At 37.9% G+C, this 13871-nt stretch overlaps 1 protein-coding gene across 6 annotated transcripts in view; it reads left to right on the forward strand.

Annotated features, from left to right (window-relative positions):
• Window positions 1-13871, forward strand: part of ZNF385D (zinc finger protein 385D) — a 985910-nt gene that overhangs the window by 837459 nt on the left and 134580 nt on the right. For all 6 annotated transcript variants that reach the window (XM_050779485.1, XM_050779489.1, XM_050779487.1 and 3 more), the window contains one exon: window positions 4653-4763. In XM_050779485.1, coding sequence (XP_050635442.1) covers window positions 4653-4763 — 111 coding nt within the window. The remainder of the gene's footprint in view (window positions 1-4652; window positions 4764-13871) is intronic.

Below are 13871 nucleotides of genomic sequence, written 5' to 3' on the forward strand. Positions count from 1 at the left end.
GAAATTGTGAAAGCCACAGTAATAATAGGAACACAGAGAGAAGAGGTCTCTTAGAGCAGGAACTGTGAACTCAGGGTTAAGCTTCATCCTCCCTGAAAATACAACAGGAGTCCTAGAGAAGGAAACCTTGAGCTGTGGCTGCTGTACTTGAAGCATGTCCCCTCTATGTTCATTTACAAATCAATTTGGCAGAATCCCCAGAGGGGAGGTGAGGGAAAAACCTAGGCCTTAGATAGAAATGCAAAGGTTCTTCAGCCTGAAATGAAGAAAAACATATTCATTTGGCTTTAAATAAGGCCATGGGCTGAGTTTGAAATTCAATTTTAGCCTAGAGTTTGGGTAAGCATGTCAATAGCTAGTGTATCATTCTTCACTTTTGTTTGTTTGGGTAGTTGATTAATAGGTTTAGAAATCTCTAGCTTTCGAAATATCACAATTTGGAAATCGAATAAATATATCCTAAAATACCATGTAGATTTTACCATTTCTTTTGTTTTTAATTCAGTGCTGCACAGGTTAGGTGAAATATATCTGAAGTTTCTATGTATTACATTCTTCCTTTGGTGTCTACTATTGTATTGAAACCTTTACATTTTACTTATATTTTTAAAATAATTTTCTTTCTCAGATCACTATTTTCTAAAATGTATGCATTGAACAATGATGGTAAATTAAAAAAAAAAAAAGCCTTGGTTATATGAAGTTAGAAATCATGCATTTAAAACATATTTTTCTTGTATAACATCTCAGAGATTGTAATATTCTGTTGTGTGCTGTTAAATGTCTAGGCTGTAGTACTTTGATTTTCTACACCTTATCTGACCCAAGAACCCCTTTGTTTCCTGCCTACCACACATATTGGCGTTGCTTGAGACAGATTTTGTAGAAAAATTCTTGACGATAATGTGCATACACAAAATAAGATGTTACTATTTTGACAGATCAGACCCATTGGCTCCTGGAGAGAAAAACAACATACATGATTTTCTTTTTATATAAAATATTTGATTATAATAGTAAATAAAGATAAGCTTAGGCAAAATGATCAAACTAGCTCTGTGTGTGTCCCCTGATTTGACAGTAGAGGCTACTTTTAGTTATACAGCATGTGGTATCATTTAGTTAACTATTTATAACAGACCTGGTTATTATTTACATTTTGCCCTTTCATAATTCCTCATTGTAAATGGTTGTATATATATGTATGAATATGATTTTTATTAAAGATATTAAAACTTATTTTGTTATACTAGATTTCTAAAGGGATAAAAGATAATTACTTTTGATCGTTTATCTATAGTTTGTGAAATCCATCTTTAAAAGGTAATTCAGTTCAGTTTTTTTAAGTATTCTGGGAAATAAAATTGTCTCTGCAGAAGAATATACCACTTTGCATTTTGAAATCTGATTTTATAGCCACGGTGATCAGAACATCATTCAATTCAAACAAAATAACTTAATCTAAAGACTATATTACATTTGCATGAAGTGACTAGTACCAAAATACCTCCTCTACAAATTTGGATTAAATGTGGTCACTGCCATACCAGTGTTACTAAAAAAAAACCCAAATTAATACTCTGATCACCAAAATATGATAAAAATTCAGCGTATGTATTTTCGGAGAGCATCTTTGATATACATACACAGTTCATTTTTATTTCAAAGTATCATTATAAGGGGACTTCAATATTCCTTAATGGGTTATAGGCATAATTCACCTTATTCCCTGATAGAAACACACACCATTTGTGCACAGAATGTACACAAGAGAACATGGTAAGGCAACTACCTGTAAGTCAATGACCTCTTTCTGCTTTTAATTTTTCCGTCAGCTGGTAGCTGAAGGGAAAATTACCTTTCAGTGTTCTCTGTGGTTGTCTTTATAGAAGTGATAGAAGAATGAACCTAGAGAGCAGAATGAGGGCTATTGAAGCAGCGCATATTCACACATTTGTGTGGCTCTAGGCTTTCTCAAGCTCTGTGCATTGTTAATGTTGGTTCTGAGAAAATAAGATTGAGGAAGGTTTAGAAGCTTAGCTGGGGTGAGGGACTTGGCAATATATGTAGAGAAGAATCCTGTACTATGTTCTGTGGCCCTTCATACTGCTATTCTACAGCAGGCCCAACCTAAGGAAGAGATACTGCAATTTTAAATTGTTTTAATATTTAGATTAAGACACTTAACTGATTTTAGGAATGATCTTAGGTTGCATATTCAGACTTAAGAAGATCAAAGAATGTACTGAAAATAATGAAATGTTCATCAATGGCAAATGGATAAATACATGTAATGCATCCTAACAAAGGAATACTACTGAGCAATAAAAAGGAACAAGCTACTAATACATGTAACAACATGGATGAATCTAAGCACCACTGTATTAAACAATAGTTTCCAAACACAAACGACCACATACTGTATGATACCATTTATATGAAATGGCAAAATACAGAGACAGAAATGGAAAAATACATAGACAGAAAGCAGGCCAGTAGTTTCAGGATCTGGGAGTAGGAGGCAGAGAATGACCACATAGGGGTAAGAGGGAACTTGTCCAGATAGTGGAAAAGGTCTGTGTGATAATTATCCTCACTCTATGCGCTTGTCACATTTCATTTGTACACTTAATACTAGTGACTTCTATTGTACGTAAATTATACAATACCTAAATAAAATCAGATAAAAAGAAAATATTATAGAATTCACTAGTAAAGGAGAGAGGTGATCCTATAATTTGTTTTTTTGAGACAGAGTCTCACTCCGTCACCCAGGCTGAAATGGAGTGGCATGATCTCAGCTCACTGCAATCTGGATTCAAGCGATTCTCCTGCCTCAGCCTCCCAAACAGCTGGGATTACAGGCACCTGCCACCATGCCTGGCTAATTTTCTTGTATTTTTTAGTAGAGACAAAGTTTTACCATGTTGGCCAGGCTGGTCTCGAACTCCTGACCTCAAGTGATCTGCCTGCCTTGGCCTCCCAAAGTGCTGGGATTACAGGCATGAGCTACCGTGACCGGCCTATAATTTGTGAATACCTAAAAGTGACCAGAAAAATGAGGGTAGACTGAGCTTCATCCAGAATTTGGGCAACGGTTAATGTCAAATAATAAATGTAAAGGGAAGGTGGAAAAGAAAAATGATTACACTCATGAGTTCTTCTCCTTTATCATTGTAACCATGTAATATGTAAATCAGCTAGTCCAATGATTAGCCTATGGAAAGCATTATAATAAATGCTAACTGCTACTATTTTTATTGTTGTTCCTATTGTTATTATTCAGAACCTTATGTTAAGAATACCTAGACAACATAAGAGGGGTTGTGAATACAAAGGAGTCAGAAACTTTCTCCTTCCTTCCAGTGGAGAGAGCCTGTGAATTGACTGATTCCAGTGATTTGAGAAACACAAAAGGAGATGAAATTGATAAATGACTTGTTTAGGGGAATTATGAACAATAATGTGTCACAGAAGCTGAACATTAGAGAGTCATTTCTGACACATTCTGAGCACTTTTGAGTGTATCAAACTTCTGATCTATCTCAATCTATTATGAAGACTCTTGTAAGTACTTTGTATCTCATCATGGGAAAAAAATGGGAAATGTGCCAACTGACTAGAGAGTTTGAGGCTGATATTAACCTTGATCTTCACATGTGCTACAACACAGAACATATAATAGCATCTACTTAATGTGCCCAGACTGACTATCCTAAGTAAATTCATGAATTATCACATTTAAGCTTCATCACAACTTTAATAGACAAGGACAGTGAAAGAAGTTACATGAAAGAATTAAGATCAAGGGCTGGGTGTGGTGGTTCAAGCCTGTACTCCCAACTACTTGGGAGGCTGAAGTGGGAGGACTGCTTGAACCCAAAAGTTTGAGGCCGCAGTGAGCTATGACCTCGCCACTGCACTCCAGCCAGAACAACCACAGGACAAAGCCCTGGTGAAGGGACATTAAACTTTATCAGAGCTGGATTGCTGACATGTTTTTGTTGTTTGTCCTGTCCTGGAAACAGAATGGAGGGAGATAACTGATATCTGGCCCCAAATCTCTGGCACCCCCCATAGGTTAACATTCTATACTAGGTGCTCAACAAGTGATTGCTGAATGACTTAATGTCTCCATGTTTCAATTATTGGAAAGCAGGATTTGCATATTATATTCTTAGAGTCTAAAAGATACCAAACATAGCATAAGGTTGATGTTGGATAATGGTGTATAATTTATTTTCATGGCTTCCCAGCTGACCAGTCTATTTTGAAGTCCATTTTTGGGCAATGTTATAGACATACTTCTGTGTTAGATTGCTGGCATTAGCAATAACTTGAATTTTGATAAATCTTTAATTATATTTAAGGGTTATTAAACTGAGACAATTGTTGCTTTTAAATGACAAAAACAGCTAGCATGCAGACTCTAATGGGTACATTTATCATTTCCTTATCATACTGAGCTTTAGGCTTAACGTTATCTATTTTCCAAGAAAGTAAAAATGTTGTTTCTTAGAATAAAAAGGTTCTTTATAATGTGAGCAGTAGATTGAAGCTGTACAGATTGGTTCTTTAATGAAATAGGCAAAATTCCAATGGAACTGACAAGCTTTATTTCTATTTGTTGTATTTCTTTTTTCTCATTACAGATGGACCCGATTCAGAAAGCTGTAATAAACCATACATTCGGGGTTCCTCTTCCCCATCGAAGAAAGCAAATCATATCATGCAACATTTGCCAGTTGAGATTTAATTCTGATGTAAGTTTATCATTTAGTATTCACTAAAACAAACAAACAAAAACCACACACACACATTTTGCTGTTCTAATCTTGCAGGAGAAAAGATTTCTTAGACATTTTCTCCAGTAACTGAGCATGTCAAAAATATGTCAAAAATTCAAAGATAACATTTTAACTCATGTGCTTTAATTTTGGAATTTATTATGTTTGGTTGTTTACTACAGAAAATTCACACATAAACAAGCTTATACACTTACAGTTTAATTTTTTTTTTTTTTAGTCTTTTGGGAATGCTACATGTAGGTAAAACTTTGGCTTTGGGAACAAATGGAACTTTTAATGGGTTACACTCTGAAATAAGATAGGTACCAAATCATATTTTAAGATCAAGATTTTGAGTTTATAAACTTTTTGCCTGGAATGGAGGCCTCAGATTCCATATTACTGCTATGTCCTCAATTATATTTGTGCTAGAGCACTCAAGTTGTCCTAGGAGTACTGGTATTTTAACAGGGGGTCCTACAGTCCTAGAACAACTCAAGCCTCCAAAGACTCTTCAGTGGAAAACATGTAGGAGGGAAACATTTGTGGACCTGACTGGTGCTTCACAAGTTATTTAGGGAGTTACTCACACCTTTTCTACCATTTCTAAGGACCAGGGTGGACTCTGGATCCATCAGTGATACTAATTGTGATCTGTGGTCAAATATATGTCTTCTCTTCCCCGCTAAACCTGCTTTGATATAGAGTTAATCCTGAGAGTTGCAGAAGAGAAAGGCAACATTGGTTTAGAAGGAATAGGAATTGGACAGCATTCACACTCTAGGCAAACAGGCTCCATCCTATCGAGGTACCATTTTCTTGTCCTAAGTTGATACACTGTGTGGAGATGACCAAACAGATCTGAATTCTGGAGAATGTTAAGCCTTCCAGTATTTAACCTCCCCAGTCAAGTAGATCTCTTAGATGCTCTGCTGATGAAGACAGGATGCAAGATAATCGAGTATAGGAAATAGATGAGGCATAAACAAAATAGTTTATTCTTCTTTGAGGAGAACATTTCATTTTATTTTGCTTTTGTCTTAAGAACTCATACTTACTAATGCAATAATCAGGTAATTTTATAATATCCATTAACTTAAAAAAGAGAAGAGTGGATTGCCTGCATAACACTTTAGTCCATTTGGCCAGCTAAAGCAAAATACCATAAACTGAGTAGATTATAAACAACAGAAATTTATTTCTCACAGTTCCGGAGGCTGAGAAGTCCAAGATCAAGGTGCTGACAAATTCACTGTCTGGTAAGGGCCTGCTTTCTGGTTCCCAGATGACACATTTTCACTGTATTTTCACATGGTGGAAGGGATAAAGGAGCTCCCTTGAAGCTATTTTATAAGGGCACCAATCTCATTCATAAGGGCTCTGCCCTCATGACTTAATCATATCCCAAAAGGTTCCACCTGCTGCTTACTACCATCAGCTTGGGGGTTAGAATCTCAACGTAAGAATTTTCCAGGTATACAAATAATCAGACCATAGCAGCACTTAAGTGGTATTTGCTGCCAAAAACCAAAAAGAATATACCAAACATATAACATTTTATGAGAAGGGATTTTTGTGTTTTTTAATGCTGAGTACCTTGATTCGAGTTATAGAAATTTACCATAGACTTGCTTAATTTATTAACAATAAAATATTCTCAAGTGATGATTGTAACATAATATCTTCAAGCTGTTGTAAAAAAGTCCTCTTAATACATAAATAAGAGTTCTAAACTAAATAGCTTCAACTTTGATCATTTTTAAATACTCAGCAAACAATTATATAGTTTTATAATTATTATTTTAAGTGGCTTTTTAGTTCTTTTCCTAAATTGTATTTATATTTCACTTTGAAACTGATCAGATAGTGACTTAAAAGTCTCCCAGGAGCCATGTTGTCAGCTTCTTATATTTAATGAGACTACTTAAAATATCTCCTCCTGCCTATGATTTCACTGTCAATATTCTCTTTATTAAGAACACTTCTGTTAAACTAGGAATTAGAAACAAATTTCAAGGTCATTGAACCCAATCTCCTACTAAGTGCAAGAATTTCATCTCTTACATCCAGGCAAGGTCTTTTGCTTGATTATTCCCAGTGATGAGTCGCTTACCATTTCCAGACAATGGTTCTATTTTTGGAGTGTTTCTAATTCTGTAGATTGATGTCAAATTCATGATTGGACACTTTAGAAATATTGTCAGATATGCTTTAGAAAACATATACATTTTTATATATAATTGTTAATAATGTAAATTGATATGACACAACACATGGAATATGAATGTACTTTTCAAAAATGTAATCTTATTTAATTTCCTTGGTGAGAGAGTAGCAATTTATTTTGTTACTGAAGTTTCAAAGTAGAATGGGCATCAATATGTATTTATTAGGGACAACTGATTTCTCATTCTAACAACTTTGCTTTCAGGTCTGTCTGGCATGTTGTAAAAGGAACATGGCCAAGGTATTTGGAGATACGGACTAATCACTTTGGGTCATAATTAAACAGTTGCAGGCTTGACCATTTACCAGATGATTACTGTATTAGTCTTCTATTGCTGCTAAAATAAATTACCACAAACTCAGTGGCCTGAAACAACACAAATATGCAGGTGTATCTCAGCTCACTTTGTGTCTCTGCATCACATTTTGGTTTTTCTTTCAGTATTTCAAACTTTTCTATTTTTACTATATCTGTTATGGTGATCTGTGACCTTTGATGTTACTACTGTGATCGTTTGGGGACACCGTGAATTTCACCCACATAAGATGGTAAATTAATAAATGCTGTCTGTGTTCTGATTGCTCCACCATCTGGACATTCTCCAATCTCCACCCTCTCTTTGGACCTTCCTATTTCCTGAAACACAACATTGAAATTAGGCCAATTTAAAACCCTACAATGGCCGGTTGCTGGCAAGACGGCCGAATCGAAACAACTCCAGTCTGCAGCTCCCAGTGAGATCAACGCAGAAGGCAGGTGATTTCTGCATTTCCAACTGCGGTACCCGGTTCATCTCATTGGAACTGGTTGAACAGTGGGTACAGCCCATGGAGGGCAAGCAGAAGCAGGGTGGGGTGTCGCCTCCCTAGGAAGCGCAAGGGGTTGGGGAGCTCCCTCTCCTAGCCAAGGGAAGCCGTGAGGGACTGTGCCATGAGGAATTGTGCACTCTGGCCCAGATACTGTGCTTTTCCCATGGTCTTTGCAACCCGCAGACCAGGATATTCCCTACGGTGCCTACGCCACCAGGGCCCTAGGTTTCCAGCCCAAAACTGGGCAGCCATTTGGGCAGACACCAGACTAGCTACAGGAGTTTTTTTTTGTTTGTTTTTTCCATATCCCAGTGGCTCCTGGAATGCCAGTGGGACAGAATCATTCACTCCCCTGGAAAGGAGGCTGAAGCCAGGAGCCAAGTGGTCTGGCTCAGGGGTCCCACCCCCACAGAGCCCAGCAAGCTAAAATCCACTGGCTTGAAATTTGGGCTACCAGCACAGCAGTCTGAGGTTGACCTGGAATGCTCCAGGTTGGTGGTGGGACAGGTGTCCACCACTGCTGAAGCTTGAGTAGGCAGTATACCCTCACAGTGTAAACAAAGCTGCCAGGAAGACCGAACTGGGCAGAGCCCACTGAAGCTCAGCAAAGCCTCTGTGGCCAGACTGCCTCTCTGGATTCCTCCTCACTGGGCAGGGTATCTCCGAAAAAAAGGGCAGCAGCCCCAGTTAGGGGTTTATAGATAAAACCTCCAACTCCCTGGGACAGAGCACCTGGGGGAAGGGGTGGCTGTGGGCGCGGCTTCAGCAGATGTAAACGTTTCCCTGCCTGACGACTCTGAAGAGAGCAGCAGATCTCCCAGCACAGTGTTCGAGCTCTGGTAAGGGTCAGACTGCCTCCTCAAGTGGGTCCCTGAACCCGGTGTCTCCTGATTGGGAGACACCTCCCAGTAGGGGCCGACAGACACCTCATACAGGAGAGCTCTCACTGGCATCTGGCGGGTGCCCCTCTGGGATGAAGCCTCCAGAGGAAGGAACAGGCAGCAATCTTTGCTATTCTGCAGCCTCTGCTGGTAATACCCAGGAAAACAGGGTCTGGAGCGGACCTCCAGCAAACTCCAGCAGACGTGCGGCAGAGGGGCCTGTTAGAAGAAAAACTAACGGAAAGGAATATCATCGACATCAACAAAAAGGATATCCACTCAGAGACCCCATACGAAGGTCACCTACATCAAAAACCAAAGGTAGATGAATGAAGATAGAGAGAAACCAGACAAAAAGGCTGAAAATTCCAAAAACCAGAACCTCTTCTCCAAAGGATCACAACTCCTTCCCAGCAAGAAAACAAAACAGGACAGGGAATGAGTTTGATGAATTGACAGAAGTAGGCTTCAGAAGGTGGGTAATAACAAACTCCTCTGAGCCAAAGAAACACATTCTAACCCAATACAAGGAAGCTAAAAACCTCGAAAAAAGGTTAGATGAATTGCTAACTAGAATAACCAGTTTAGAGAACATAAATGACCTGATGGAGCTGAAAAACACGGCGCGAGAACTTCGTGAAGCATACACAAGTATCGATAGCCGAATCGATCAAGTGAAAGAAAGGATATCAGAGATTGAAGATCAACTTAATGAAATAAAGTATGAAGACAAGATTAGAGAAAAAAGAATGAAAAGAAACAAAGCCTGCAAGAAATACGGGAATATGTGAAAAGACCAAATCTACATTTGATTGGTGTACCTCTAAGTGACAGGGGGAATGGAACTAAGTTGGAAAACTTTAGGATATTATCCAAGAGAACTTCCACAACCTAGCAAGACAGGCCAACATGAAAATTCAGGAAATAGAACACCATAAAAGATACTCCTTGAGAAGAGCAACCCCAAAACACATAATCATCGGATTCACCAAGGTTGAAATGAAGGAAATAATGTTAAAGGCAGTCAGAGAGGAAGGTCGGGTTACCCACAAAGGGAAGTCCCTCACACTAACCATGGATCTCTCTGCAGAAACTCTACAAGTCAGGAGAGTGGGGGCCAATATTCAACATTCTTAAAGAATAGAATGTTCAACCCAGAATTTCGTATCCAGGCAAACTAAGCTTCATAAGCGAAGGAGAAATAAAATCCTTTACAGACAAGTAAATGCTGAAAGCTTCTGTCACCACCAGGCCTGCCTTACAAGAACTCCTGAAGAAAACACTAAATATGGAAAGGTAAAACTGGTACCAGCCACTGTAGCAATATACCAAATTGTAAACACCATCGACACTATGAAGAAACTGCATCAACTAACAGACGAAATAACCAACTAGCATCATAATGACAGGCTCAAATTCACACATAACAATATTAACCTTAAATGTAAAAGGGCTAGATGCCCAAATTAAAAGACACAGACTGGCAAATTGGATAAAGAGTTAAGACCCATCAGTGTGCTGTATTCAGGAGACTCTCATGTGCAAAAACACACAGGTTCAAAGTAAAGGGATGGAGGAATATTTACCAAGCAAATGAAAAGCAAAAAAAAAAAAAAAAAAAAAAAAAGCAGCAGGGGTTGTTGCAGTCCTAGTCTCTGATAAAACAGACTTTAAACCAACAAAGATCAAACACAACAAATAAGGACATTACATAATGGCAAAGGGATCAATGCAACGAGAAGGGCTACCTATCCTAAATGTATATGCACCCAATACAGGAGCACCCAGATTCATAAACCAAGTTCTTAGAGACCTACAAAGAGACTTAGATTCCCACACAATAATAGAAGACTTTAACACTCCACTGTCAATATTAGACAGATCAACGAGACAGAAAATTAACAAAGATATTCAGAACTCAGCTCTGGCCCTAACAGACATATACAGAACTCTCCACCCCAAATCAATAGAATATACATTCTTCTCAGCATCTCATTGCTCTTATTCTAAAATTGACCACATAATTGTAAGTAAAACACCCCTCAGCAAATGCAAAAGAAAAGAAATCATAACAAACAGTCTCTCAGATCACAGTGCAATCAAACTAGAACTCAGGATTAAAAAACTGACTCAAAACTTCACAACTACCTGGAAACTGATCAACCTGCTCCTGAATGACTACTGGGTGAATAATGAAATAAAGGCAGAAATAAATAAGTTCTTTGAAACCAATGAGAACAAAGACACAATGTACCAGAATCTCTGGGACACATTTAAAGCAGTGTGGAGAGGGAAATTTATAGCACTAGATGCCCACGAGAGAAAGCAAGAAAGATCTAAAATTGAACACCCTAACATCACAATTTAAAGAACTAGAGAAGCAAGAGCAAACAAATTCAAAAGCCAGCAGAAGCCAAGAAATAACTAAGATCAGAGCAGAACTGAAGGAGATAGAGATGTGAAAAACCCTTCAAAAAATTCAATGAATCCAGGAGCTGGTTTTTTGAAAAGATCAACAAAATAGATAGACCGCTAGCAAGACTAATGAACAAAAGACAGAAGAATCAAATAGACGCAATAAAAAAATGATAAAGAGGTATTGCCACTGATCCCACAGAAATACAAACTACCATCAGAAAATACTATAAATACCTCTATGCAAATAAACTAGAAAATCTAGAAGAAACGGATAAATTCCTGGAACCATACACCCTCCCAAGTCTAAACCAGAAAGAAGTCAAATCCCAATAACAAGTTCTGAAATTGAGGCAGTAATTAATAGCCTACCAACCAAAAAAATTCCAGAACCAGATGGATTCACAGCTGAATTCTAGCAGAGGTACAAGGAGGAGCTCCTTCTCCAACTATTCCAAACAATAGAAAAAGAGAGACTCCTCCCTAACTCATTTTATGAGGCCAGCATCATCCTGATACCAAAACCTGGCAGACACACAACAAAAAATAAAATTTTAGGCCTATATCCCTGATGAACATCAATGTGAAAATCCTCAATAAAATACTGGCAAACCGAATCCAGCAGCACATCAAAAAGCTTATCCACCATGATCAAGTCGACTTCATCCCTGGGATGCAAGGCTGGTTCAACATACGCAAATCAATATACATAATCCATCACATAAACACAACCAATGACAAAAACCACGATTATCTCAATAGATGGAGAAAATGCCTTCAACAAAATTCAAAAACCCTTCATGCTAAAAACTCTCAATAAATTAGGTATTGATGGAACGTAGCTCGAAATAATAAGAGCTATTTATGACAAACCCACAGCCAATATCATACTGAATGGGCAAAAACTGGAAGCATTCCCTTTGAAAACTGGCACAAGAGAAGAATGCCCTCTCGCACCACTGCTATTCAACATAGTATTGGAAGTTCTGGCCAGGGCAATCAGGCAAGAGAAAGAAATAAAGGGTATTCAACTAGGAAAAGAAGAAGTCAAATTGTCTGTTTGCAGATGTCATAATTGCACATTTAGAAAACCCAATTGTCTCAGTCCAAAATCTCTTTACGCTGATAAAAACTTCAGCAAAGTCTCAGGAGACAAAATCAGTGTGCCAAAATCACAAGGATTCCTATACACCAATAATAGACAAACAGCCAAATCCTGAGTGAACTCCCATTCACAATTGCTACAAAGAGAATTAAATACCTAGGAATACAACTTACATGGGATGTAAAGGACCTTTTCAAGGAGAATTACAAACCACTGCTCAAGGAAATAAGAGGACACAAATGGAGAAACATTCCATGCTCACGGATAGAAAGACTCAATATCGTGAAAATGGCCATACTGCCCAAATAATTGGTAAGATTCATTGCTATCACCATCAAGCTACCATTGACTTTCTTCACAGAATTAGCCAAGACAATCCTAAGCAAACAGAACAAAGCTGGAGGTTATCACACTACCTGACTTCTAACTATACACAAGAATACAGTAACCAAAACAGCATGGTATTCGTACCAAAACAAATACATAGATCAATGGAACAGAACAGATGCCTCAGAAATAACACCACACATCTACAACCATCTGATCTTTGACAAACCTGACAAAAATAAGCAATGGGGACAGGATTCCCTATTTAATAAACGGTGTTGGGAAAACTGACTAGCCATATGCAGAAAACAAACTGGACCCCTTCCTTACACCTTATACAAAAATTAACTCATAATGGATTAAAGACTTAAATGTAAGACCTAAAACCATAAAAACCCAGAAGAAAACCTAGGCAATACCATTCATGACATAGGCAAGGGCAAAGACTTAACGACAAAAACACCAAAAGCAATGGCCACAAAAGCTGAAATTGACAAATGGGATCTAATTAAACTAAAGAGCTTCTGCACAGCAAAAGAAACTATCATCGGAATGAACAGGCAATCTACAGAATGGAAGAAAATTTGTGCAATCTATCCATCTGACAAAGGGCTAATATCCAGAATCTGCAAGGAACTTAAATTTAAAAAAAAAAAAAAAAAAAAAAAAAATAACCCACCAAAAAGTGGACAAAGGATATGAACTTCTTAAAAGACATTTATGCAGCCAAAAAACATACGAAAAAAAGCTCATCACCACTGGTCATTAGAGAAATGCAAATCAAAAACACAATGAGATATCATCTCAAACCAGTTAGAATGGCAATCATTAAAAAGTCAGGAAACGGCAGATGCTGGAGAGGATGTGAAGAAATAGGAATGCTTTTACACTGTTGGTCGGAGTGTAAATTAGTTCAACCATTGTAGAACATAGTGTGGCGATTCATCAAGGATCTAGAACCAGAAATACCATATGACCCAGCAATCCCATTACTGGGTATATACCCAAAGGATTATAAATCCTTCTACTATAAAGATACATGCACATGTATGTTTATTGTAGCACTATTCACAATAACAAAGACTTGGAACCAACCCAAATGCCCATCAATGATAGACTGGATAAAGAAAATGCACATATATACCATGGAATACTATGCAGCCATAAAAAAGGATAAGTTCATGTCCTTTGCAGGGACATGGATGAAGCTGGAAACCATAATTCTCAAAATATCACAAGAACAGAAAACCAAACACCACATGTTCTCACTCATAAGTGGGAGTTGAACAATGAGAACACATGGACACAAGGAAGGGAACA

Source organism: Macaca thibetana, chromosome 2 (genome assembly GCF_024542745.1).
Source record: "Macaca thibetana thibetana isolate TM-01 chromosome 2, ASM2454274v1, whole genome shotgun sequence".
NCBI classification, from domain to species: domain Eukaryota; kingdom Metazoa; phylum Chordata; class Mammalia; order Primates; family Cercopithecidae; genus Macaca; species Macaca thibetana.